At 35.0% G+C, this 24,907-nt stretch overlaps 4 protein-coding genes across 7 annotated transcripts in view; 2 read left to right on the plus strand and 2 right to left on the minus strand.

Annotated features, from left to right (window-relative positions):
• Positions 1–18: 18 nt before the first annotated feature.
• LOC111481922 (telomerase reverse transcriptase) lies at positions 19–16,323 on the minus strand. Of its 2 annotated transcripts, XM_023127533.1 has the most exons (15): positions 15,948–16,323; positions 15,202–15,284; positions 8,995–9,388; positions 8,534–8,611; positions 7,833–7,898; positions 7,569–7,737; positions 6,734–7,155; positions 5,810–5,900; positions 5,206–5,350; positions 4,604–4,742; positions 3,097–4,314; positions 1,703–2,271; positions 1,063–1,335; positions 677–943; positions 19–577 (listed from the first exon to the last, which is right to left on the minus strand). In XM_023127533.1, exons 3-15 carry the CDS (start codon positions 9,274–9,276, stop codon positions 547–549), a joined length of 3,750 nt encoding a protein of 1,249 aa, XP_022983301.1. In that variant the 5' UTR covers positions 9,277–9,388; positions 15,202–15,284; positions 15,948–16,323; the 3' UTR covers positions 19–546. The 2 variants fall into 2 exon arrangements, with proteins under 2 accessions (XP_022983301.1, XP_022983302.1); XM_023127534.1 differs by lacking the exons at positions 15,202–15,284; positions 15,948–16,323 and having other exon boundaries at positions 8,988–9,153.
• Positions 11,663–12,266, plus strand: LOC111481923. Its single transcript, XM_023127535.1, has one exon. It carries the CDS (start codon positions 11,842–11,844, stop codon positions 12,040–12,042), a length of 201 nt encoding a protein of 66 aa, XP_022983303.1. The 5' UTR covers positions 11,663–11,841; the 3' UTR covers positions 12,043–12,266.
• Positions 16,128–16,406, plus strand: LOC111481924 (arabinogalactan peptide 23-like). The gene has a single exon (XM_023127536.1). The coding sequence runs from the start codon at positions 16,128–16,130 to the stop codon at positions 16,311–16,313; it is 186 nt and encodes a 61-aa protein (XP_022983304.1). The 3' UTR covers positions 16,314–16,406.
• A 4,743-nt stretch (positions 16,407–21,149) lies between these two features.
• The window catches only part of LOC111481904 (nucleolin 1-like), an 8,862-nt gene continuing 5,104 nt past the window's right edge, over positions 21,150–24,907 (minus strand). The window contains exons 4-9 of one of the 3 annotated variants that reach the window (XM_023127510.1): positions 23,401–24,096; positions 23,172–23,307; positions 22,894–22,955; positions 22,711–22,817; positions 22,535–22,622; positions 21,150–21,952 (exon numbers count right to left, since the gene is read on the minus strand). In XM_023127510.1, the coding sequence (XP_022983278.1) occupies positions 21,653–21,952; positions 22,535–22,622; positions 22,711–22,817; positions 22,894–22,955; positions 23,172–23,307; positions 23,401–24,096 (1,389 nt within the window). In that variant the 3' untranslated portion in view covers positions 21,150–21,652. Of the gene's footprint in view, positions 21,953–22,534; positions 22,623–22,710; positions 22,818–22,893; positions 22,956–23,171; positions 24,097–24,907 lie in introns of all 3 variants that reach the window. The other 2 variants (XM_023127509.1, XM_023127508.1) reach the window with 2 other exon arrangements.

Here is a 24,907-nt window from a genome sequence, read left to right on the forward strand (position 1 = left end):
AAATAAGCCACTGTACCATTGCAAGCAATAAGAACACAATAAACTAATTCCTCCAGCTTTGTCGACAGTAATGGCAGCAACATTCCCTTCAATACAAAAAATAAAAAGGAAGCAAATTATAGCAGCCATTGGAGGCAGCCATATACAACAACAAATTCATAGAGTGAAGTTTCTCGGCCTCCGAGGTCAACAATATCTTAGGAACCACACATTTCAACGTCCTCCCAAAATAAAGAACTTTCTAAATAAGAACTCATCAATGGAAGTCCAAAAATTAGAGATCTGACAAGCTTAGACAAGGTAGAGATAGCCAGATAGGATGACTCCTGACACCATTCCCACCCCCACGTAGTTCTTTGATTCTTCATCCTAGTGAAATAATACCATCTTTAAGGTAGCTTCCAAGAATTGAACTAATCTTTTCTAAACACAAAAGAATATCATCTTTAAGGTGGCATTCACAACGAGCAAAAGGTAGAGCGGATGTTCATTGTTTCCTAGTAAGATAACAGCGTTGCTATCAAAATTTTGATAAGGGATTTGCTTTCAAGCCTTTGTGACACCTTTTCCACTGCATCTGTATCAACAGATACAAAAATCAACCAGAAATGACTGCTCTTAATGTCAATTGCAAAGCTTCAAAACAACCAAATACTTGCCATTTAGAGACTAGTACTTGATTTTCCAGAGTAAGGAGGAATGTGAGGGATCAACTGCATAGATCAGATCCGAAGAGATGCACCCCGACAACTGATGAGCAACTAACCTCGACTTCAACAATGACAGTAACCGAGCATGTCGTGCCTGTTTCCTTGTCAATGCTTGAACATAAGCATTTAGTCCTAGCCATTCAACTTCTCCATCCTCTAACTGCAATCTTGGACGTGGAAGCAAATCGAGCTGAATAGAAGACATCCTATTCTTTACGAGCACATCCATGTACCTACCATGCGAAAGCATGAATGATTCCAGTAGAGAAATATGTTTAGCAAACATCTAAAAATTAAACTACATAGGTTTTCAGAACCAAGCGCAGCCACGTTAACCAGGTATGAGACTGACCTTAGAGATCTTAGAATGATGTTCAAAAGAAATTTTCTGCTGAATTTGCACATATATGACAAATGGCATATGTAGCAATGGAACTTCATGGCACATAAAAGAAATGCTTGAAAAATGTTTAATCTGACAACTGCAGCAGTATTGATATTCAAATCAAAGAAGATCGGATGGCATTTGGGCCTTAAATAGTCACACAGCTTTGCCTTCAGATGATGTCCAGGTTTGCCTTTCCAGCAAACAGTTAGGGTTGAATTTAAGTGGTTATTCAAATACCTGCCATATACAAAACAAGTTATACATGGGAAGCAAAAGCATTTTAAGCAAATGAAAATGACTGGACAATTTATGGGCTCCAGGAAAGGGAAAAGAGAAGTGTTGCATGATTATGAATTTATGATCTCATAACTAAAGCCCCAAGTAATTTTCAAAAGTTCATTTTTGTTTTTGGAATTTAGCTAAGAGTTCAAACGTTTATTCAAAGAAGGTGAAAACCAAGTAAGAAATGGTGGGAACTCAGCATAATTTACAAAACAGAAAACTAAAGAACGAAATCCTTATCAAACAGGGCCAGCCTTTTGTGGATCATGTATAACATCGATGCAAATGAAAACGATGGTAGATAGCACCATTTACACCTAACTTTGTGTAGTCTGCCTGAATTTCGAGAGACTGACAGTTGATGAGCAAACCACTCCATCGAAGAAATGAAATGCCATCTTTACCAACATAGACTCTTTTGGAGACGAGTCCTGATGTATTTCCCACATCAAAGTTCAGACCAAACTTACTTTCATTCATGTAGCAATTATATTCCCGGAATCCTCTGTGAAGTCTGAATAAGAAATTTGCTGCCAGATGCTTCGAGGTTGATATGAAAAGGAAATCATCAATAAATCTAAGCAGCAAATAACTAGGATTTGTTATCATTTCATCCTCCTTGCTACTCAGGGAAATAGAAGGGTCAAGACAATTTTGTCTCACAGATGGATTGTCAACCTTAGATTCAACAACTCTCCCAAGAAATGGAAAAATCACCTTCCTCTCGAGATCTCCGAAGTATAATGAGCAGAGCAAAGATGATAAAACACTTCCTTGAGGAATACCTGTTCTTTGTAAGTAAAACTTTTTATCAAATTGCATAACATTTCGCTTCACGTGCTCACGTAGGGTATAAAAGAGCTTTTCCTTGTTTAAAAAGCTACACAGATCCTACAAGATTTAGCTAACAATTAAAAAGGGTACACATCATAAGAAGAGAAGAATCTTGATAAAGAAATATATAAAAATTTATTGAGAACAGGAAGTTCGAATGTCCTATTGTTTCATAATCATATTTGATGCATATTCTCTTATTTTACCAAGTAATGTTTTTACATTCCTATGGATGGGAAAATGTGCCAACTTAAGTGCAAAACATATCAATGCACATATCATCAAAGGTTCAGTCTCTTGCTTAAGAATGCTGATGCAACAAATTAACATTTCAATTAATGTGCTATATTGAGTCTCAAATTTTAAAAATAAGCCAATACGTTGATGTTATTGCATACACATTTGAAGCATTGCTAGAATTGACTTCATCACCCTTAGAAGCTTAAACAGCCATAACTTCTTAATTTTTATCCTATGTGTAAACAGGAACCACTTATTAGTATGTGCATGGATGGCTTAATGCAGTTGTATTTAGGATTTAAAAAAGATTATAACAGTAACAATAAAAATTTGCAACAGAAATCACATCAAAGCTATTATAATGTTTTTTGTGGTTATAATGGTAAGAACCCACAAAAGTCACCCTTGGCAAGCATACTGTGAATAAAATGATTTAAAAATTTAATGGAAAGAAGAAAGTCGAATCATAACAATCTGTATTTTAAGACAAAGGGATTGACTGGCTCTTAACCACAGCTAATCTTTGCCACTTAAAATGTTCATGAAGGACAAGTAGCAATGCAATTTCAATACATCAGCTATAAACTATAAATAAAATAAAACTATAAAGTTTGCATTGAGATCAGAGAGTGTAGAAAGCACCTGATTAACAAGGACGCTATGCAAGGAATGAAACTGTGGAGGAGAAAATCTTGGGCTCATATTTGGATCAACCAACATTACATTCTCATGAACCCACAAAGTCTTCTTTGTGCATAAAACGTAATGGTATTGTTTAAGATGATACTCATCTTTCACAATAATGTTTTTCATCACATCAAGCAGCTTATCTTGATCAATAGAATCAAATGCATTTGATACATCAGAAACAACAAGGAATAAGCCAGGCATGGAAGCCTTAGCCTTCTCCAGTCCAAGTAAAAGTATACGTAACTTTTTATAGACATCATTGTAATCAAATACCGACGATCCCAAAAGCTCTGGTTCTTTCAACTTAATACCTTTCAGAACAGCGTGGGTATCTCTAAGAACATTGTTCACAGACTTGTAGTAATCAAACTTGATTCGCTTTTTCTTTCCATGCACTCCACAAGATTGACCATCTTTGAAATAGAACTCTTCTGTTGGCATTCTTGAACATGCCTTGAGATTTGCCAGAATCCTTACTCCATTTTCTTTTGGGCAAAGCCTAAGTTTTGAGAAACCAAATGATCTATTTGCAAGAATATTTCTGACAGCTGAGTCATTCAAGTTACAATAACCTTTATCCTTAAAGCTAGTGGTAGCGCCCTTTGTTAACTTCTCCCATATTGACTTCCGGAAAAAATAAACATCTTGTTTCCCAAATTCAGTTTCAGTAACGTAGAAGTGTGCTTGGATCAATGGTACAATTAAGTGTGAAAATAACCAATAAATCCAACTTTCCGTAAGATTGTGTTTCATCATGTATGCTGCTTCCTTTGACATGCTGAATCCTTCGTGCATAACCCTCCTCAGCTCCACAGAGTTTGGCACCTTACCATTCTGGCAACATAAAGAATGTTTATCTGATAAAAATGGAAACCATGAGATTTTCAATTTATGCATAGCTTGCTTCAGGGAAAAGTTTTCAAATCTTCTTAATTTTATAAACTTGGAAATATTTCTCCTCAATATTCTCCAATTAGAACAGGTTCCCAGCATATCTGCAGGAACTATACTCCGACAAACCGCCCATATGAATGAGACCACCTGATTTTTGGGGCAATAGAACTTGGCCGCAAATTGAGGATCGATTGCTTCTAGATAATTCTTGCTATGTTTGACATCAGAACCACGGGTGCCTTCACCAATATCTCTATTCAACTCACTTCCATGACACTGAAAGATTTAGATATCTTTAAAAGCAAAAAGAATTTAACTCACTGAAAAGCTTCAGATGATACAGTAACACAATGTAAAACTATTGTAACTTTACACGGGCTTGACAAACTTTAAAGTAGGAAAAGGTAGCATTGATTATAATCAAACACAAGCCACATTCGGTACTTTCGTAGTTGCAGTTGCAGTGTTAACAAACTGTAAATGACAAATGATGATGTTTCTCATCAAATCTATAGATACATCAACACCAATGTACCTTATAATGCTTCCCTCAAATAGTACTAACCTCAAAGATGGAGCCTGAATTTCCAATGGATATTTGGTCTAACGACGGGGCACCACAGTGCTTATCCAATAATCTAACATACTGACAATTACGGCTTCTACGAATCAGAACTTTGAGCAATTTGGTAAGTGAATGATATCTGGAACCAAAATCTTCTTTCAGAAAAGCACATCTTGAATCAAAAGCATGAAATCAGAAAATAAACAAAAGTGAAACTGGGATTATATGGGGGAGTTCCATTGAAAAACCCAAAACCCTGATAGTGATAGTCAAGCCACAGGTTGAGTCTGTTTTTGCACATTCATCCTCAAATGTCAAACTCATTATAGGGAAGTTTCATTAAAAGTATAAAAATAATAATAATAATAAAGCCCTGATAATCGTGCAACTATCATTAGTTTTTTTCACATTCATCTCCACTTCAGAATCCTTGCAAGCACATGTCAATATCCTGGAAAATATGAGTTCTCCAACCTCTTGCATTCAAATAACCTTTGATCCCAGATAAGATATCTGGCTGATTAAGTCTTGCTAGACTCAGAATAAATTGATGGTTCAATTAGCTCTAATAATATCAAAGAAGGACCAACAACTCCACTTACAGGCATTTTGATCCAAATGGACAGGTGCCATCGTTGCAGATGAGTAATGAGGAAGGCGCATTTCCATTTGTATCATATGAACCAAAGATATATCTAGCAAGACTATCTGAACCAGCAAAGTTTGGCTTCAAGGAACGAAGTATATCTGATGTTATAAAAGAAGAACATATAATTTCAAGGCCTAGACAGTAGCTGTTAAATGTTAACAAGGAATATTGTTAATGTTTTCCAGTAATAATACTCGAGGAAGAGGACCTTTATAGAACAAAATAAAAGCACGAGACAAGAACTTGATAGTTTGATTGGCCACCAAAGAATCATAAACCAAATAAAGATTAAACTGGCTACTATTTAAAAAATAAACAATCATTTCAATGGGGGTCGGTCATCTCAATTGTAAAATGGTTTGCATCCTGAAAATTTCTGCAATTACATGCAAGTAAATTTTAGGTTCTGGAGACAAAACTCCGTTGTAGATTTCAAAAAGCTCATAAGCTAATATGTATAAAGTAGATATATAAGAACCACCAAATGAAAAAAATGTTAAAAATAATGAACCAGGTAGTAAATATATATAGGATAAAAGAACCTAAAAATAGGATACTTCCTTTCAGAAGAATTGCTGAAGGACAATCCAGATTGTAAAACATGGATTTCCTGTTGATGTAAACCTCTTCAATATTCTTTCGAGATTGCTACAATAAAGAACCAAGGCACTGTATAATGAATAAATTAATGGATAAATATAACAGTGAAAAATTAAGTGAGAAAATGTGAACTACAAAGAGGAATTGCATGAGTTTACAGAGATATATCCTTCAATTTGCTATGAGCATGCACTGTATTTGCTAATTCTAGTTAACAATTGGTTCCATATTACCAATTTTTTTAGCTGGATGCAAATTATTTTGTACTCAGAGCTAATTCTGGTTGCTGTTTTAAATGAGAACGGACAAACTCCAGAGCACTAGTTTAAAGTTAAAACAGACCACTTTTTCAGTGTCATTTAGCCAAATAAACTTCACCATTATCATTGAGAAAGATAAGCAAGTTATGCATCATATATTTGCCAAAAAAACACTACATTCCTTTGCATGTGTTGCATCGTTCTGTGAAGTTCGTTTTGTCAAAACAGTTAAAAAGGGAATATTGACCGGTTAACTTTTAAAAGGGTATCAACCCTAAGTTGAGAAAATGAGAGAGAAAAGAACCCTGAAGAATTTCTCTATTGATGATCTCAAAAAGGAATAAAGCTTGCATTATATGAGCAGATAATACAGACCCTATACGTGGCAGAAAGACAGGAACATGCCATAACCAACATATTAACACGTGAGAGGTAAAAGGCAGAGGCAATTACAACACAACAGTAAAAACACAGCACAGTAAAAATAATGCATTATTAAAGGAGAGGTCATACATCACATGAAAAATCAAAAAGTTAATGCCTTTTCAATATAACATCCACAAGCCTCAAATAAAAAAACATTTTGATCAGTTTAATGTAATCTCATAAAATTGAATTTACCTTGTGGGAATGGCATGAGTGTGCACTAAACTGATTTGGAGGCTTCTCATGTAAGGTATTCTTATCAGAATACGTTGACGTGCAAGGGGTCAACCCCCAACTATTGCCAGGATCTAATAGCCTACGCTTTCTTTCCCGTTGCCATCTAAATGGCCTTGAACGCTTTCCGAGTTTTGTAACAGACGTGCTCGACTTTTCTGATTTCCTATCTGAATTATTTTCAAGAGTGGGAGTAGGAATACTGATCGATTGACTAATTATGTTCAATGAACCCAATTGGAACTGTTTGTCCTCTTGATCCCAGCATGATGATTGGCAATAACTACTTTTGCACCCAGAAAAATATTCGGTGTGAAAGGGAGGACAAGTATCAATGAAGGAACCACAAGGTTGATCACCATCTCTTTTCCTCTTCTGCAGTCCTGAAATAAATTTGAACACCATTATCACAACATTCTCGTAATCTTCTAAGTTATAGGTTAAAAATTACCTATAAAGGGAGCAAACTATTCGGCATTCCATAATGGGAAAATAATAAGGACAATTTAAAAAATCACACTTGAAGGTGTGAATTCATTGACAAGAGCAGTGTGACAGTGGTTCAATCTTAGAGTTATTATAATTAAATTGGTCATCTTTAAAATTGAAAATAATTTGGATGATCCTCTTTTGCATCTGTTTTTTGTTTGTACAACCAAATTTTCAGCGCAGACAAATAAATGTAAGGTAACATTGGATATCAACGTAAAATGTAATTTGAAGAACTCGACGAAAGTGAATGAAAATGACATTCATTCAAGAACTCAAAGATAGAATAACTACATGTCCTACTTACCATGTTTACCAAATAAATTACTTTGATTTGGGGAAACAGCTGAATATTCTGACAACTTAATGCATAAATTATTGATGGGAAGACCTGCCACCTGATAATGCCTCTTCTTTGGTTGGGGCAAGAATATTGAAGTATGCATTAGCAGATAGACCATCATATCATCCCTAACCTACCAATTTAAATTGACACTCGAGCATTAGCAAATAACAAGGAACAATTTTATAAGTTTAAGACGTTGATGAAAAATTCAGAACGACAGCATACCCGGCTTAAGAGAAGATCCCAGGCCGGACAAGTTAAAAGATCAACAACTGGACTTGACCGGGTGAACTGTTAAACATGATTGGTTAATCTTGAAATAGAAAAAAAAAAGGGCAAAGTGTGAATGCCAAATAGAAATGTAGTGTGCACTTCACCTTCTGCCAGATAAACAATCTATCGAACCTTTAGTATAACTGAAGACATGTCTAGTTCTTAGTCCTAAGAAATAAATGATACCCTTAATCCAATCTTAATCTATAAATAGAACAATAATTTTAGTCTTGAAGTATCCCTGCAAAAAAAAGGCTTTAAAATTTTTCACATCTTACTCATAATCACTTTACTTTTTTTTTCGTCATTAGCACCACCAATTAACGCCTTTCAGTGAGTTCTACTCAAACATCGAAAGAACACAATAAAAAGATAAAAACACTAAACGTGTCAAACCTATATATGTGACACAAATGGCACCAGACTTCATTCGGCCAAGAGAATGATAGGTACCACTGCGAGTGAGAGGGAACAATACAGAGGATATTTCCTACTAACATGCGATAACGCTCAGCCTTATCATCTTTACTCGAGACCTCGACACAATATATATACACACACATATACATCTAGAGAGAGAGAGGACAAGACACTGAAAGATTAAACACCACAGCAATTGTGACCCTTTAGAAAGAGGAATCATGAATTCTTACCTTATCAAAACCACTGCAAATTAAATTGCTATCAACCCGTTGTGTACTGATTATGATTTCTATAGTCCTCACCACAATCTGCCGAACATAAGTAAAATTTTATCACATACAACAGAAAAAAATTGGCCACGGATTCATATAGAATAACATAACTCTATATCCCAACTAACGAGAAATGACTCAGAGCTCTCTCATATCCATAAATATGCGGCAGTTCCATAATTCAAAGCTGCAATAGTAATTAAAATGAAGTTATATTTTGAACAGAACACGTCGCAAAAATAAAGTCCAGTTTTAAAATCATCGCATCGCGAAAATCGCATAATAACCACTTCTCCTTTCCATTTTCAGTAGCTACTATTGAAGAATGTCTGCTCCATTAGCACTTGCATAAGTTCTTCCTAAAAAAACGTAAATGAAAATGCTCAAACCAAGAGTGAAAATGGAAAAATACCACGAACCTCATGCAGAGACCAGTGCGATTCATTTGAAAAATCAGAGCGCGGAGACGCCTTCTCAGAGACAACAACGTAACACTGAGTCAGAAGGTCTCGATAAGCGCGAGGATCACCTGGTCTGAGGAGGAAACCCTCCGGCGCAGCACCGCTGCAGTGCAGACATCGCCGCCTCTCGCAGCGGCAATCGGCCGGTGGAAGTAATGACGTGATGGTTTCAGCAAGCGTGCGTGCGCGGTGGCGGAAGAGCCGCCATAGAACCTCTGGAACTCGACGCTTCTTCCGCATTGAGATCTTAAGAAAATGACGGGGAAGATGAAGAGTTGCAGAGAGAGATTTTGCAACTATGGAGGATCAGCAGCAGAATAGACACATCAGTTTGCCGCGGCCCCTGTTTTGACTGATTTCAATGTCAAATATTTTTTTAGTTATTTGTATTATTTTTTAAGTTAAATTATATCTAAATAATTGATTGTAAAAATATTATTTCTTGTCTTGTAGTTTCCTATGAATATTTGTATTATGGTTTGGGCATCTTGGATCAATGATCAAGTCATTCTTACGATCAATAGGTTATCTCACTATTATCATGTGTGCTAGCTCGTCTTCTTCTATGACATAGAGTATCTCTGCATCTCATTCATCATTCATTGCTTTTTTTTATAGACTCTCAAATTGCAATCCTTGGACTTGTGACTTTTCTTTCTGCAAACATGGCAAATGCCTTCAAATTTTTTCCGTTGAGAATTTTTGTTGTCATTTTTCTAAGCTCTCGAGCGTTGGACATTTTTTTTGATGACTTTTTTCTTTATCAGCATTTTTGTATCTACCTTTGCTAGCTGACTGCTCCAACTTTCACTTGTTATAAACCACTTCTTATTCATCTTTTAGTGTGATGCCTCCCATTTGTTTAGCCGTTGCTTCTTGGCTAGCTAGCAAATTTTCAAATTCTAAAATGATGGTTGAGTAGATCATATCTGGTACAAAAATAACAATACTTATATATTATGGGCCTAATATGTAGATGATGATCCTCTTCATTCGAATTTCTTCGATGACTAACTTCGAATCTAGTTTAGTAATCTCCCTTTAGATCGATTTGACCCTGGAAGTATTAAACAATCGTCATGTCGCACTGTGAAATTGATACCACCTCGTTCTCCATAAGTTGTATCAGCATATCGTTGTTTTTTTAGAAAAGCGTCACTCATGCTTATTTTGATGTCTTGTCATCCCAAATATGCTCCAACATCTCGTCCTCAATGATAGTTTTCAAGGCAAACATTACTTTGCTAGCCATTTGCATACAATGTCATTAGCATCCTTCTCTAGAGGCGTAATTTCACTTCCACCAACAACCTTCCAAAAGTCTTGTCCTTGTAGATAGAACATCATGCTTGTTGCACACATGTTGTATTTGTTAACGTTGAATTTCTTGATTCCGACACAGAGATCACCCATCATGTTGAGAGTACTTCAATAATGCCAAACAAGCTAGTTTTCAACACAGAATTTGCTGAGTCATGAACTACTCACAACACAAAGAAACTATCTCACTAATAACCTCAATAGATCAAACAACCTATATCAACTTTGCTCTAATGCCAAACGGTTGACAACAACTCTTTAATGAAAACACTCACATCTTTATCGGAACCAATCAATAACATATTACAAAACAGTCTGCATAAACTACTATACTTTACTTTGCTTAAAATTGTGAGACGAAAAATTTTAATTAAAAAAAATGTAAGAAAATGATAAAAGTTTGAAAATTTAGATGCGTTACAATCACATCATTTAATGGAAAATCTACTATAAGCTTATTTTGCAAGTTGTTACAAAAATATTTTAAATATATCTAATTTTATAAATTAATAGTAATTAGCAGGACAGTAAAATATTTAAAATCACTTTTATCCTATTCAATTTTAAAAGTTCAAAATAAAATAAAATTCAAATTTATAAATTTGTAATTATGAAATATGTTTGAATTTTACATTTTCTCTAAAAAAAAAAATTCATAAATTTATAAACTTCTAGAAAAAGTCTTTGAGGGAAATTATGAGTATTGGTTTCAAAAATATATATATATTTTTTACTTCTAATAATAATTAAAAAAATATCTTAAATTTTAAAATTTTTTATTAATATTCTTTCAACTTTTTTTTATTAAAAAATAAAAATAACTAGTATTAATTTTAAAAATTTATAATACTATTTATCGTTAAAAAAATAAAAAATATTATTACCATTAATACGTGGACGAAAAACTGTAAATATATTTTTAAATTTTTTTAAAAAGCTTATAGGTATTTTTGATTTTTTTTAAAAAAAATGTTTAAAGGTATTTTTAATTTTTTTTCCAAAAAAATTAAAGATATTAATTAAACTTTTTTTTAAGTTTGATGTCATTTCTTAATCCATTTCAAAAGTTCTAAGAGTTTTTTTTTAAACAAAGAATAAAGGTATTTTAAAAAATTTAAAGACATTGTTAAAATTAAAAATTAAAAAGTATTTTTTTTTTTTAGATAAAGTATATTTTTATTAATTAGTTAAAATAAAAACTACTAAAAATAAAAAATGAGCGTCCAGAAACAGAAAAAAAAAAAATAATAATTAATTAATTAATTGCCAGTAGATCCCGCCTACCCGCTTACTAACCCGTCTTCCACATCCATTTGCATCAAATCCATTCTGCAAACTTCCAGACAGACCTTTTTCTCTCTCATCTCTTTCTCTCTCCTCTAATTTCTATTTGATAGGCCCCAAATTCCCCACTCATCAACCCTAGAACTACTCAATTTCCTCGAAATTTTCCGGTGACTTAAGAATCCTTCGTTTCTTTGAACCATGTTGCAGTTCTTCTTCACGGTGGCTTTCTCTGCAGTACCTTTGACTCTCTACGTTCCGCCTCTCCGGAGCTTCAATCTCTTCGTCGAGACCATGGAGGAGATACTTCGCGAGTCCAGAACGTACACCAATCGGGTCTATCCGCGGGCTCGGCATGTTTGGTTTAGGGTTTTGGATTGTGTTCTTTGCAGCACCAGGTAGATGATTGTTTTTCTTTTCTAGGTTTCAAAGTTCACGACTCTGATCTCTCTGTATATACCCTTCCTTCGATTCTCTCTTTTGTTTGATAAGATTTGGATGAGTGTGGTTGTGATGCTGATACTGTTCTTGCGGGATTCTGTTGTTAATTGCTGAATGTAACATGTAAGAGGAGGATATATTTCGAGTTAATTTTCAGGAAAATAAAGAGCTGATGTTCAAGCTAATATGTGTACTCTTATGTTCTGTTTCTCTCCTTCCATTCAATTCTCTTTTGTTTTGCTTTGATTTATGCTTATGGATATATAATTCAGAATCTGGGGGGCGGAATTGCTTCAACCTTCTACCTTTTGACTTCTGATATCTGCTTTAGCTAGTAATTTGATGTTTGTTTGTTGCTTCCCCCCATTCAAGCGAACTTAATTGATTGCAAGGCCAAAATGGAAGCCCTAGATTCAGATAAATAAACGTATTCATTGAGGGATGTTTTGAGATCTTACCACGGTTGTAGAGGGGAAAGAAGCATTCCTATGGAAACCTCTCCTTAGCATCAGCATTTTAAAACCTTGAGAGGAGTTCAGAAGGGAAAGTCCAAAGAGAACAATATTTGTTAGTGTTACAAATGGCATCAAATGGTATCAAAGTCAGTCACTAGGCGGTGTGTTAGCAAGGATGCTGAGTCTTCAAGGAAGGTGAATTGTGAGATCCAACGTTGGTTGGAGAGGAGAATGAGCGGTGTGCCAGCAAGAACGTTGAGCCCTCAAGGGGTAGACTGTGAGATCTCACGTCGGTTGGAGAAGGGAACGAAACATTTCTTATAAAGATGTGGAAATCTTCGGTTGGAGAGGGGAACAAAGTATTCCTTATAACGGTATGGATACCTCTCCCTAGCAGACGTGTTTTTGTTTTAAAATCTTGAGGGGAAGTCCGAAAATCCCAAAAAGGACAATATTTGCTAACGGTGGGCTTGGAATATCTTTTTCAATTGGGTGTAATTTCGTTTCAATCTAAGATTGTAGGCATCAGGATTATAGGGTTATTCGATGCTTTGGGAATCAAAGATTGTGGTGCCTATTTCACAGCAACAGCGAAATTGATTCCTTCCTATGAAGTTGATTGGGAATACCATCAAAGATTGTTGTGTTTCTTTTACATTTTCTGTTCACTAATCTCCAGAGGTTTCATCCACTTTAAGGCTATTACAGGAAGACAAATTATTGAGTTTCCAGCTTGAACTACAAGTTTCGAGGGTATCTTCCTAACAACCTAAGCCTTTATTACTGGGATCTTTGTTCACTAACAACTTTCACTCTTAGTTTATTTTCAAATGATTCTATACATAAGGTCTTTACAACAAAAAGTCCACCTTTTTTGAGTTCTAACAATTTGGTTCGGCAGGGTGAAAGGTCAAACCATCAACCTTTGGTATGGTAATTAGTGACTTATCCATACTCAGATTGACCTGTAGAACATAGATTTATGGGGAATTATTCCATACAAATTCATGTAGGTAAGATAGAATTGCTTGTTTTTTGTCTGTTGGGGGAGCCCTCTGAAGAATAATTCTGTGCAAATATGTTTCATCTGAAAATGGGAATGGGAATCTGAGTAATTTTAGATGCATGGTTGTGTTTGTGAATAGCTTTAGCTGCTGCAAAGGAAGTAGTAATGCATTACTGCATCAAAAGAAACAGCCCCTGACATGTTTGACAAAGAGCATACATATTATATGGCCATAGAGAGAGAGAGAGAGAGTTTTTGAAGAAGAACTGGATATGCTCAAGATTGAGATGATTTCTTGTTTGCAACCAAACATTGGCTGCTGCTTGCTTATCCATAATCTTATAGCCTTGAAAAACTAGGTGGTATGGCCATACTTATTTGGATTCAGTGTATTTTTGTTTGTACTTTATTCCAGTTGCAGTGTACTAAGCTGATTGGAGTTTTGCAGGAATGCATCCAAGGTTAGATTTCATGTGGGTCCCTATAATTCAAAGATTTTCAACTCAGTCCCTATATTTTGGCTTCACTTTCGATTACATCCCACTAAATTGTCCAAATACAAAACTTTTTTGTGATATGTATTTGTTAATATAGTTGTAAACTGGGGGGATTCATGAAGTTTGACTAAATCATACAAATCATGCTGAAACTTTCAAAACCTTGACTAAATTGAAATTAAACATAAAGTATAGAGAGACAATTGAAATTTTTATAAGTATAGGGACCAAATTGATATTATATCACAACCATACAAATCAAATCTGTAATTTAAGCAAATAAAAATCCAAAAAGAAAGTGACAGACGAAGCAATGGTTCTACATCAAGTCAAACAAAATATTTATAATATATATATATATATATATATATATATATATATATATATATTTAAAAAAAAAACCTATCTTTTTTTGTTGTTATAATCATAATAATAATAATAATAATAATAATAAACCATGGTTCTACACTCAAATCAAACAAAAAGAAATTTGTCTTTTTTAAAAAAATAATATTAATAATTTATGTTTAGGAGTTGTATCAATTAAAACATTACACTTGCACAAGTTAATTGATTAAACTTGGATAAATTAATTAATTTAGACTTTTATTACATTTTTATTTTGGAACTGTTGATGAATAACATATGCATAAAACTTCTTTAAATACAAAACATTAATTTTTTTTTTATTAAATTCTAGCATTTTTTTCATAGCTCATCTTCCTCTATATGTCTAACTTGATGAGACTTTTGGTTTATTTATATGGTTTTAAATGGAATTAAACAAATATAGTTAGAAGTTAGTAGCAAATTTTCTAAATTGATTTTACTAAAGTGATAGTTTAAAATGATACAATTGCCTTAATTGATATAACTTCTAAAGTGTAGAGTTAAAAATTCATACTTGGGCTGCCTAATGTTAATATGATATCCATTTTAAAACAATACTTCCCCCACATATACATATGTCACATCATGCCCATTAATATTTCATAAGTTCTTATCAATGTTTGTCGTAATTTTCTATTTATGACTCTACTATTTTTAATTTATTTTTTAAGTTTATGTTAACTACTCTATACGGGATAACCCATTATCAAGAAAACTAATAGCATATTGAAATTTTATATTTGAAAAAGAAAATAGCTGCAAAATTACATACCGATTCCAAATCTAGTACCCTTCGAGCTCGAAAAGCAGCAATGAGTCAAACAAAATGTCGATACGTTTCATCTGTCAAATTTTCTGAATGATACAAACAACAAACTTCATATAAGCATTAATGTAATAAGAATTAACATCTCTTTCCTATTTATTTGGTTGTTTGAAGAAAAAAAAAGAAATATCTTTTGAACTAAAAGAAAATTAATTTTTTAAATTGCATTGTGAAATTTTGAAATATTAAAAATAAACAAAACTACAATAATAAACTTTTTTCTTTTTTTTCCGGTTTCAACGAGTGGATATAACTAAAAAAAAATTAAAAAAAATAAAATTGAGATGAATATTAAATTTTGTGTGTAATAGACTCTAAAAAAAATTAAAGATTAATTGATTTATCAATTATAAAAGTGAATTTTATGCTTATAAATTATTATATGAGAAACCGAATGGATGAATTGACTATTAAACACAAAATTAAAAAAATTTACGAATAAATAAATATAAACCTAAAAATTAGACTAAATATTTAACTTTTATTCAAATATATTTATCTTTATTTTTTGTTTTCTTTTTCATCATAAATAATTAAAGAAAAGAAAAGGCAAATAAAACAAAAACGGTTTCCCAGAATCATGGAAACAGAGAGAACCGATCAAATTGAAACCTAATTTCAGCACCACGAATCAGGAAGTTTGTTCTAAATATAGCTCTGCAATTCAAGATCAAAGCACCATAGAAACTTACCTGTCTCCGAAAATCGCTGCAGTTTCCACCTATAAATCGAATCGATTCCATCTCATTTCCTCAGGCAGCAATTTCCAAAGCGAAGGCGTATTTCGGTGATCCTTCTCGAGTTCTTCACCGGATAACGCCGCACAAATCCAGATCCAAAACCGAAAACAAAAAAAAACCTAATAAATCGCAATGGAGATGAAGAAGATCGCCTGCGCCGTCCTCTTCGCTGCCGCAACCGTCAGCGCCGTCGTGGCTCACGACGAGGCGTTGGCTCCAGCACCTGGACCAAGCAGCGGTGCCGCTGCCGGCCTTCCAGCAATCGGCTCTGCCATTGGCGCTTCGTTGCTCTCTGTCGCGGCCTACTACCTGCAATGAGGCAAGGAGTGGAGTGAGATGTAATTTGAGAGATTGATTGCTTCGGTGTTGGTATTTATATTGGGAAGAATTTTCGTTTATGAGTGGTTTTATTGTGAGATGATCGATTAGTGAATAATATATATAAATATATCCTTAATTAACACTTGGCTGTCTCACCATTTTCATAATTCATTTGCTAATCACTTCATAGCCTAATCTATTACTATCTCAAAATTGGATGATCCCATTCTTAAAATTTTTGGGATGGAAAGAAATTATTTTAAATATTTAAAGTTAATAATGTGACATTTAACATTTTTTAAATTCAATTTTTTTTTTAATCTAAATCATCTACTCAAGAAATTCTTGAACTTCTCTCGCTATCGGTATCATTCACGAGGTAATTTACGATATTCCCTATTCCCTGACCTTCAAACACTGGACTATTACTTTGGGCTTGTGTCTCCCGTTGATGGTACATTTTGCTTTGGGCTTTTTCAAAATATTTCATACCAATGGAGAAAGTATTAATTGAAATTAGGAATTCGTTAGGACTTTAGGGACCTTTAGGGACGGCCCCTAATTATAGTGTCATAACTCATAATCCGATCTCCCTAACTAAATATTTGCAACTTGACAATTTAAAACAGACTTTTCAAGTACTTAAATATTATTTAATGGATGAAAATGGGGGTATTTTGAATTCTGATCCATGGAGGAACATTGTTTTCAATACATTTAATTTGAATTGGCATTTTCTGTATTATAATTATCACCATAATTATTGTGAAGAAACACCTACAAGAATTAGCCTTGAAGAGTTTTTTTTTGAAAATGTATGTATAGCCAAAAATGGACCACACCTAAAATCGGGAGCCTCCCTGTGACTTTGGCATTGGACGTTCCAAAAATGGGGTACTATCGGGTCGGGTGAATTCAATAATAGACGCTTGTTGGCATTCCTGTGAATAGGACGTGAATATCTGAATAGGACGAACCGCCTCGTGATTTACTTCGGAACAAAACAATTAGAATTAGGCTCGTTGAACTGGAATCCTTTGTTTCTATAATCCTTTTATTTTATTGGTTACATTTACTTTAGAGCTCATACTTCAAATCAATTACATTAGAATGTCACTAAGACTTTTAAGTTGGTTTCTATTTTAATATTTATATTTTTAAAATATCTATTTTATTATACTTTTGATTCAACCTCTCAAATCTTTAAAAAATAAAAATTTGAAATCTCTCTACACAAGCAATGCATTTATCAAATTCAAAATGGATTCGACCGCGGAAACGCTCCGATGCGATTAATTTTTCGTAAGGATATTGAATAGTTACAGGCAAACGATTTGCATGGGATAAAGTAATAATGAAACCCTGACCAATGTACCTTGCAGCTCGTACTGTTTGTTGACCATAATTCATGAACCCAGTTACCATAGGGAACATATTGTAATATCTCTAAAGAATTTTATGTTTGTTTCTTTCTCTTGTTTGAGCAAGTCGTGAATATAGAATATGGTATTCCTTTACAGTGAAAAGAGTTGAAAGGAAGTTGTTAATAATAGATTACCAAGAGATATAGGTAAAAGAAATTTCCATCCGAGATTTAATAGTTGGTCTATTCTTAGTCGGGGACTAATGAGATTAGGAAAAGAGGATTATCTGGCTAGTTGTAAATAGACCGGGTTTGCCTGTTCTTTGTCCATAAACCTTTGTGATGGTTTCACGCACCGTCAGTAGTTCTCCCGCTTCCAAGATCAATTCTCCCGTTTGTCCCTCATAAAAAGAACTAGCAGGTTGATGGATCATTACCCTGTTGATTTAGTAAATGGTTTTCTCTATCTCGCATGATAGGATTAACAACCGTATATGCATCCTTTGTGCAGTGCATACGGCTCCAAAATGGAATTCGTTTTTACCTTCCATCGAAGATATAGAAAATGGAGGATCTATGAGACCTAGAACCTTTATTTATTAATAATTTAAAAATAAATATTATGATGGTTCCGTAGTCTTTTATAATAGAAATATTGTTCTTAAGTGTTTTACGTCTGAAAACAAAAAAGTTTGTGACGCTGAAAGAGGCCTCCGGTAAATCAGCTAAAATCGTAAATGTCTTTTATCTCATATTTACTCTTTCGAGACATAACCTAATGGTTTAGATAAAAAAACAAGAAAAAAAATTCTCATATCGAATTCAAAATGCCATGCTATTATTACTTAATATTCATATTTTCTATGGCGAAGACATAGTTTTTCCTTTTTGTCTAAAAAAAACACTCATTGGCGCTGAGCGTGAGGGAATGCTAGACGTTTGGTAATTTCCTCCGACCAGAATAAAAGATCCCATTGAAGCGGCTAATCCCATGCATATTGTATGTATATATGGTTTCACAAATTGGATAGTATTATAAATAGCTATTCCGGCTATTACCCCTCCACCGGGAGAGTTTATAAATAAATACTGATCTTTGTTCTCATCCTCTATACTGAGATATATCATAAGACCAATAATTTGATTCGAGATCTCGCTCTCAACGTCTTGGCCTAAAAAAAGTAATCTTTGTCGATAAAGTCGGTTGATTAGGATAAAATTGTATCCCTTAAGAACCGTACGGGCACCTTTTGATGCATACGGTTCAAAAAAAATAGCGAAAAAAAGAATCAATGTTTAGATTGTACCCTTCTTTAGAGGACTCTTTCTAACTTTTAATGAAGGGGCTTTTTCTTCCCTTCCATTTTTCAAGAAAGATGAGTTTTGTCCTTTGGCCCGCGGTCGTTTATCTATACTAGAAATTTCAATAAATAAAAAAACAATTCATTAAATTTTCAATTTATCGAACTAACTTTTCATTGATGTATTGTTTCATCGAGATCAAATTGCAATTGCGATGTCATTTTCTTGTTCCCGAATGGTCTTCTTCAATTCTTTTAGGTTTATGTCAAATTGCAATTGCGATGTCATTTTCTTGTTCCCGAATGGTCTTCTTCAATTCTTTTAGGTTTATGCTCTACTCCGAGTAAAGATCTGCCCGATTTGGATTTGCACATATAGGACAAATGCCCCAATAGCATGTCTTTTTGCTACGACTTCTTTTTTTTTTTTCAATTTACTTCATGCTTGTAAACAAATATTCAACCAACGTATTCATCATATTACTCCATTAATTAACAGTTTTCTATCCCGAACCTACACCGATGTATTGATGGTGATTCTCAAATATCGCATAACAGAATTTGATACGATGAGATAGAAGATTAAAAAAATAGGTCATTAACTAATAAGTTTTTTGAGATTAGGAAAAGAGGATTAGTCGTGTCAATAGATGGTAAATCCTCAAATGTCAAACAAATGACTCCTCAAAAGAAAAAGAAGACTCCAAAGGAGTCGAGCCTCGAGACGTACTTTATTCGAGAGGAAGTGTTTGATGATGAAAGTCCCACGTTCAAACGCGAGCTACGAGAAAATAGAACACCTTTCAGGAGTATCAATACCGTTACACGAATCGTAAATGCATGAATATGATGTACCAAAAAATCTGCGGTTCCTAACGGAATAGGTAACAAAGCAACTTTGCCGCCCACTGCCACTAAATCACCACCCCCCAAGTCAAACTGGTGCCTGTTGTTACAAAGCAACTTTGCCGCCCACTGCCACTAAATCACCACCCCCCAAGTCAAACTGGTGCCTGTTGTTGCACCGGGGGCCGTTATACTAGGTGCTAAAGCATGGGTGTTTTGTATCCATTGAGCAAAGACGGGTTGTAATTGTATAGCGGCATTGGAAAACATATCTTCGGGACGCCCTAAAGGCTAATTTAAGGAATGGTCATGGGTTAATAAACAAAGAATACTCTTTCCGGCTAATTTAAGGAATGGTCATGGGTTAATAAACAAAGAATACTCTCTCCATTGACATGAGACATTTTTGGAAAAGCTCAAACCAAAGACGTGCGTGAGGGGGAAATTAATATTCTAGTATAAATCAAACAGACCCCTTGACATTTTCAACACATGAGGACCTTATTCGGCCGACAAGTTGATGGTTGAAAACTGAGATGCCATTCCCACTTCCATAGGGAACAGAGATTTCCACCAACAAACCAACAAAAAAAGATAGCCGACTCTCTGCCTCTTAACATTCCCACACACAACTAACAAATCATTTCAGTTTAAATCAATATCCCTGCACAAGCACTACTCCCCCCACTGTGTCTGAACCTGAACCATGGTGGCTGTGTCTGAACCATGGTGGCTGTGTCTTCATATAAGATCAACATCTAACACACAATTCTTACCTTTTAATGGATCAATCTACAAACAAACACCAAATGTCATCACGCATGCAGCATCCCTAAAAACCTCCATTTCCCCCCCAACTTCTGCCCCCTATAAAACACAACACAAAACCCACTTCTGAAAACACAGAAGCAGCAATTAAGCTTGGTTGGGTGTTTGTACCTAAATTTGCTCTTCAATGGCGGCTTCCATGAGACTCCCTCATTATTATGCTACTGCTACTGTTTTGGCCCTTGCAATAGTGTGCTTCGAGATGAAGAAGGTCCATGGCATCGAGACTGAGATATCTCCAATGCCTGCCATGGCTGCTGGCTCTGCATTTCCTTCTTCTACTGTTGCCTATGCTTTCAATTCTGTACTACCTCTGCTCTGTACTTTTGGTTTTCAAGGCTTCTTCTTGTCCTAAAACAATGGGTTTGTAGGCTGTTTTGTGTTTGTTCTATCTGTATAGAATACCAGCGGGCTTTCTTCTCACCAAATAAGGCCATGCATTCATCCCATCTATATCATGATACTCATAACCCATGCAAACACATGCTATTATGCAGGTACAAAGGCATGCTGATATACAAACTAGGCAAATTTATTCATTTTCTTTCATGTAACACTATTTTTCTTTTTCTTTTTTCACATCAGTATTAAAAATTACAAAATATTATAATATCAGTTGAACAAAAAAAAAAAAAAAAAAACGTCTACAGTCTACTCTTACTCTATTCACAAATTTAATCTAGTAGCTGAATAAGAATTCGGTGGGAGCTCAAAATTGTGAAATCATCTGAACCGCCATCATGAGTTTCCTAGCTATAAACTCACCAATTTCCATTCCCCAATGGAAACAAAAAAAATATTTCTCCTAGAAACTGCTAGAACTTCCCTTGGTCTCTGCTTTTTCAGCTTCCTCCACCATGATGCACGAAGAATCATGAACCACCAAAACAAAAAAACAATTAGGGAGGTCATACTTGATCTGCGTGATTCTCTTTCCGCAAAATAATTTTGAGAACAGTTTCTTGAGGAGATAACAACTCTATCAATGAGTGGTTCCCCTACTTGTCCGCTGGCTTGGGTTCTGTTCGAACGTAGGTGAGACTTCGAGCACCAGATGAGAGTACAGAATTACCAGAGAGAGAAGCACCATTGTCAGCAGTGGTGTTCTGACTATCTCGCTTCCACTGCATGCTCCTGGCACCAAGTTTTAGTGGGGGACGAGCCCCAAGTCCACCAGGAACGCCCCTCAGGAATGGACCTCTGGTAAATCTAGGAGTAGGAAATGGCGAGCCACGCACAGCACGAGGCCTGGTAACAATTGAAGCACCGTCTAATTGTGAAGTATTTTTCCTTACGATCTGCAATGAAAAATCAACCAAACATGCAGTTTTATTCGTTGACGACATTATGCAGCAGATACCTCAAAAAACTGTGATGGTTTTCACATCATGATGAAAAAGTTATATTAAAATACCATTGAAAGAACAAATCAACCCAACGCAACTACGATTCTTGAACATTTTTCTTTATGAGAAAGCAACTTTCGTTAAGATTAATGAAAGAAAAAAAAAAAAGTGGGCATAAATAACGCCCAAGACTGAAAGGATCCTGTACATTTTTAATGTTTGCCTCTAGATGTCTACTACCGTTTCCATTTCAGTCGTTTCAGAAACTTTATTTAACTTTCGCTCTCTGTTTAGTTAGGCATGAAAACACCAGCAAAAATGCACTGATTATGTAAAAAGCAACCATATACTTGAATAACAACCCAGTTAAGAAAGAACATAAAAAAATATCACTGGCCCACAACAGTAGAGATTGTGAACTGACCAACACAACTACCGAAACTAAGCACATAGGGGGGAGTTCGCGAACGCTTTTTTTTTCTATGGGTGATGATTCATACTACAGAAAAAAAATGTTAGAAATACGACATGTACCTTCAGAATCCTAGACATAAACGAGGTCCCGTCAAGAGACAACGCGTTCTCTGCAGATTCTTTTCTCATGAACTCTACATAAGCCGACCTGCTCCACTCGCATCACTCAATTTGTTAAAAAGCAATGTAACAAAAAGAGGTAGCAGGGGTAAAAATAAAGAACTGTAATGCCTTACCCTTTGGGTTGCCCAGTGGTTGCATCGGTTACTATGATGACTTTTACAACTTCTCCAAACTTGTTAAAATGCCTAGACAGGGTATCCTTTGTAGCAGCAAAGTGAACCTGTACGTGAAAATTAATGTAAGGTGATTAACAGTCCCCAGTTCTTCACAAAAGCAACATATGAGCGACGTATTACATTGCTAACAAAAATGGTTCGAGCATCAGCATCCTCTAGAGGACGAGAGGCAGCAATTTGGCCTGCATAAGGTAACATAAGCAAATTATTTAGAATGAAAAACTAACTAAAGAATAATAAAGTACGAGCCCAGAATGATAATGGATAGTCGATAATCAAATACAGGGAAAAGATAGAATGAGAAACTTCATAAATAAAAGAAAAAGAGATGAACAAAAAAATTGTACAAACTAATTATCATTTAAATTGTAGAGAAGCAACCAGAAAAGAGAGCCCACCGTTAGCAGATACAGGAGGTTTCTGGAACTCTTTTTGAAGGTTTGCTGTAGGCCTTTTCTGTTGGTTAACAATATTAACTGGCTCACCATTCTCCGTAACTTGCACAGCAGATCCGGTACCTTGTAACTCACCCTCCTGCAAAAACTTTTGACCACCAAGTTCAGGAATCTGCCCTGGGTCCTGATAGTGAGTTGGTTTCCAAGTATTAACATTAACAGAGATGTTTACAATGTCACGTGAGGAATTTGTAACTAAGGAAGGTTGATCCTTCTGTTTGTATTGTGTCATGCGTTCATCTTCAGAGTTCTCGACATCCCTGAATGGCACAGTTCGCAAATTGCCTCCCTTTCTCACTCCTGATTCTGCAGTCCAAGAATCATCAAGTACTCTGTGACCCTGAATATTAACATCTTCATTTTCAGATATAGAATCTGATGCTAATCCAGTTTCAGGTTCAAACATGCCCTCATTGGGAGCATATTTCCCACTATAATTGCTTCTCCCGAGATAGGTGGCTGAGTATGGTCGATCCTGTGTACGATTGAGTTCCCCATATTTATCATCCCCTACAGAAGTTGCTCCATATTCTGCAATTTGGCCACTGGACTCTGTTAAATCCATATCACAAGATTGACGACCAAGTCGGTCAAAAACACTGGAGGATTTAACTCTTATCACATCTTCAGCTGCCTCAGTCACAGCCTTAATAACAGTTGCCATAGGATTTGGCACTTTTGCAACAGATTGAAGCCGCCTGGGACGATTAGTTGTGTCACTATTGGATATAGAAACAACCGAACGAAGACGCTTTGGAAGGGTCTCCTTATCTTCATTAGAGGGCTTCATGGTGGCCACAGCATCTCGCATTGCAAACTGGAGCAGCCGCCGAGGGGCAGCAATGCTTACCTGAAAGGCTGCCTCCCTCTGTAAAACACGAAACATAATTCATTTCCAATTAGAATAATGCATCAATAAACAATCCAATATTCTGGACTGAGTTATTTCCAATTACTAAAAACATCAACACTGGGGTAGTTTAGTAGAGCATTCAAACTATTGCAGAAAAAAGTCACAAAAACAAATCAGGCATACTTTTTTAGAAAGGGAAACAAATTCATTGATAGTGAAATGGAGGGAGGAAGAAAACTCTCAGAGCACCAAAAGGTGCATTACAATAAATTGAAAAAACTTTCCAATTGAAATTAAAGTATGATGCGCCCTTCCAGTGACAAGCATCCATGCCATCTTGCCCACTACTCGTTTGCCTCACACTATTTGTTTTCTAATATTGAGCAAAATTATAGCATAATATTTCATGTTTCTGGTTTATCCATTCATATGAATTAGATTAAACTACAGTTCTGATCATTACTTTCCCAACAAATAATGTCAAAATTGAATATAGTTATGTATTACATCAAAAAGAACCAGCATTTAAACAAGAAATTAGAGTTCACACAGTGAGAAAAACAAAACACGCACATAAGGATTAATAGGTCTTAGGCACCATAATTGAGGACTTGTTTAAAGTTAAGAAACTTTAAAAAATTTAATACATAAAAACATAGAGTTTAAAACAAAAATTTGTGGGTTCCTAAAATTGCAAAGCTATTACATTGCGAACTGTGAAATAACAAGATATTGTTCAACGAACCATTTGCCCATTGCTTTTCACTAATTCAAATTTCACGTTTTCAAAAAAAAAAAAAAAAAAAAAAAAAAAAAAAAAAAAAAA

Source organism: Cucurbita maxima, unplaced genomic scaffold, assembly GCF_002738345.1.
Source record: "Cucurbita maxima cultivar Rimu unplaced genomic scaffold, Cmax_1.0 Cma_Scf00007, whole genome shotgun sequence".
Taxonomy (NCBI): domain Eukaryota; kingdom Viridiplantae; phylum Streptophyta; class Magnoliopsida; order Cucurbitales; family Cucurbitaceae; genus Cucurbita; species Cucurbita maxima.

Excerpts from the sequence above, each read along its gene's own strand:
- LOC111481922 (XM_023127533.1), bottom strand. The coding sequence starts at position 9,276 with ATGCGGAAGAAGCGTCGAGTTCCAGAGGTTCTATGGCGGCTCTTCCGC. Across the intron at positions 7,899-8,533 it reads TTTGCAGTGGTTTTGATAAG|TTCACCCGGTCAAGTCCAGT; the intron begins GTAAGAATTCAT and ends CATGTTTAACAG. Across the intron at positions 4,315-4,603 it reads ATTCAGGCTCCATCTTTGAG|TGTCATGGAAGTGAGTTGAA; the intron begins GTTAGTACTATT and ends TAAATCTTTCAG.
- LOC111481923 (XM_023127535.1), top strand. The coding sequence starts at position 11,842 with ATGTTGCAGTTCTTCTTCACGGTGGCTTTCTCTGCAGTACCTTTGACT.
- LOC111481924 (XM_023127536.1), top strand. The coding sequence starts at position 16,128 with ATGGAGATGAAGAAGATCGCCTGCGCCGTCCTCTTCGCTGCCGCAACC.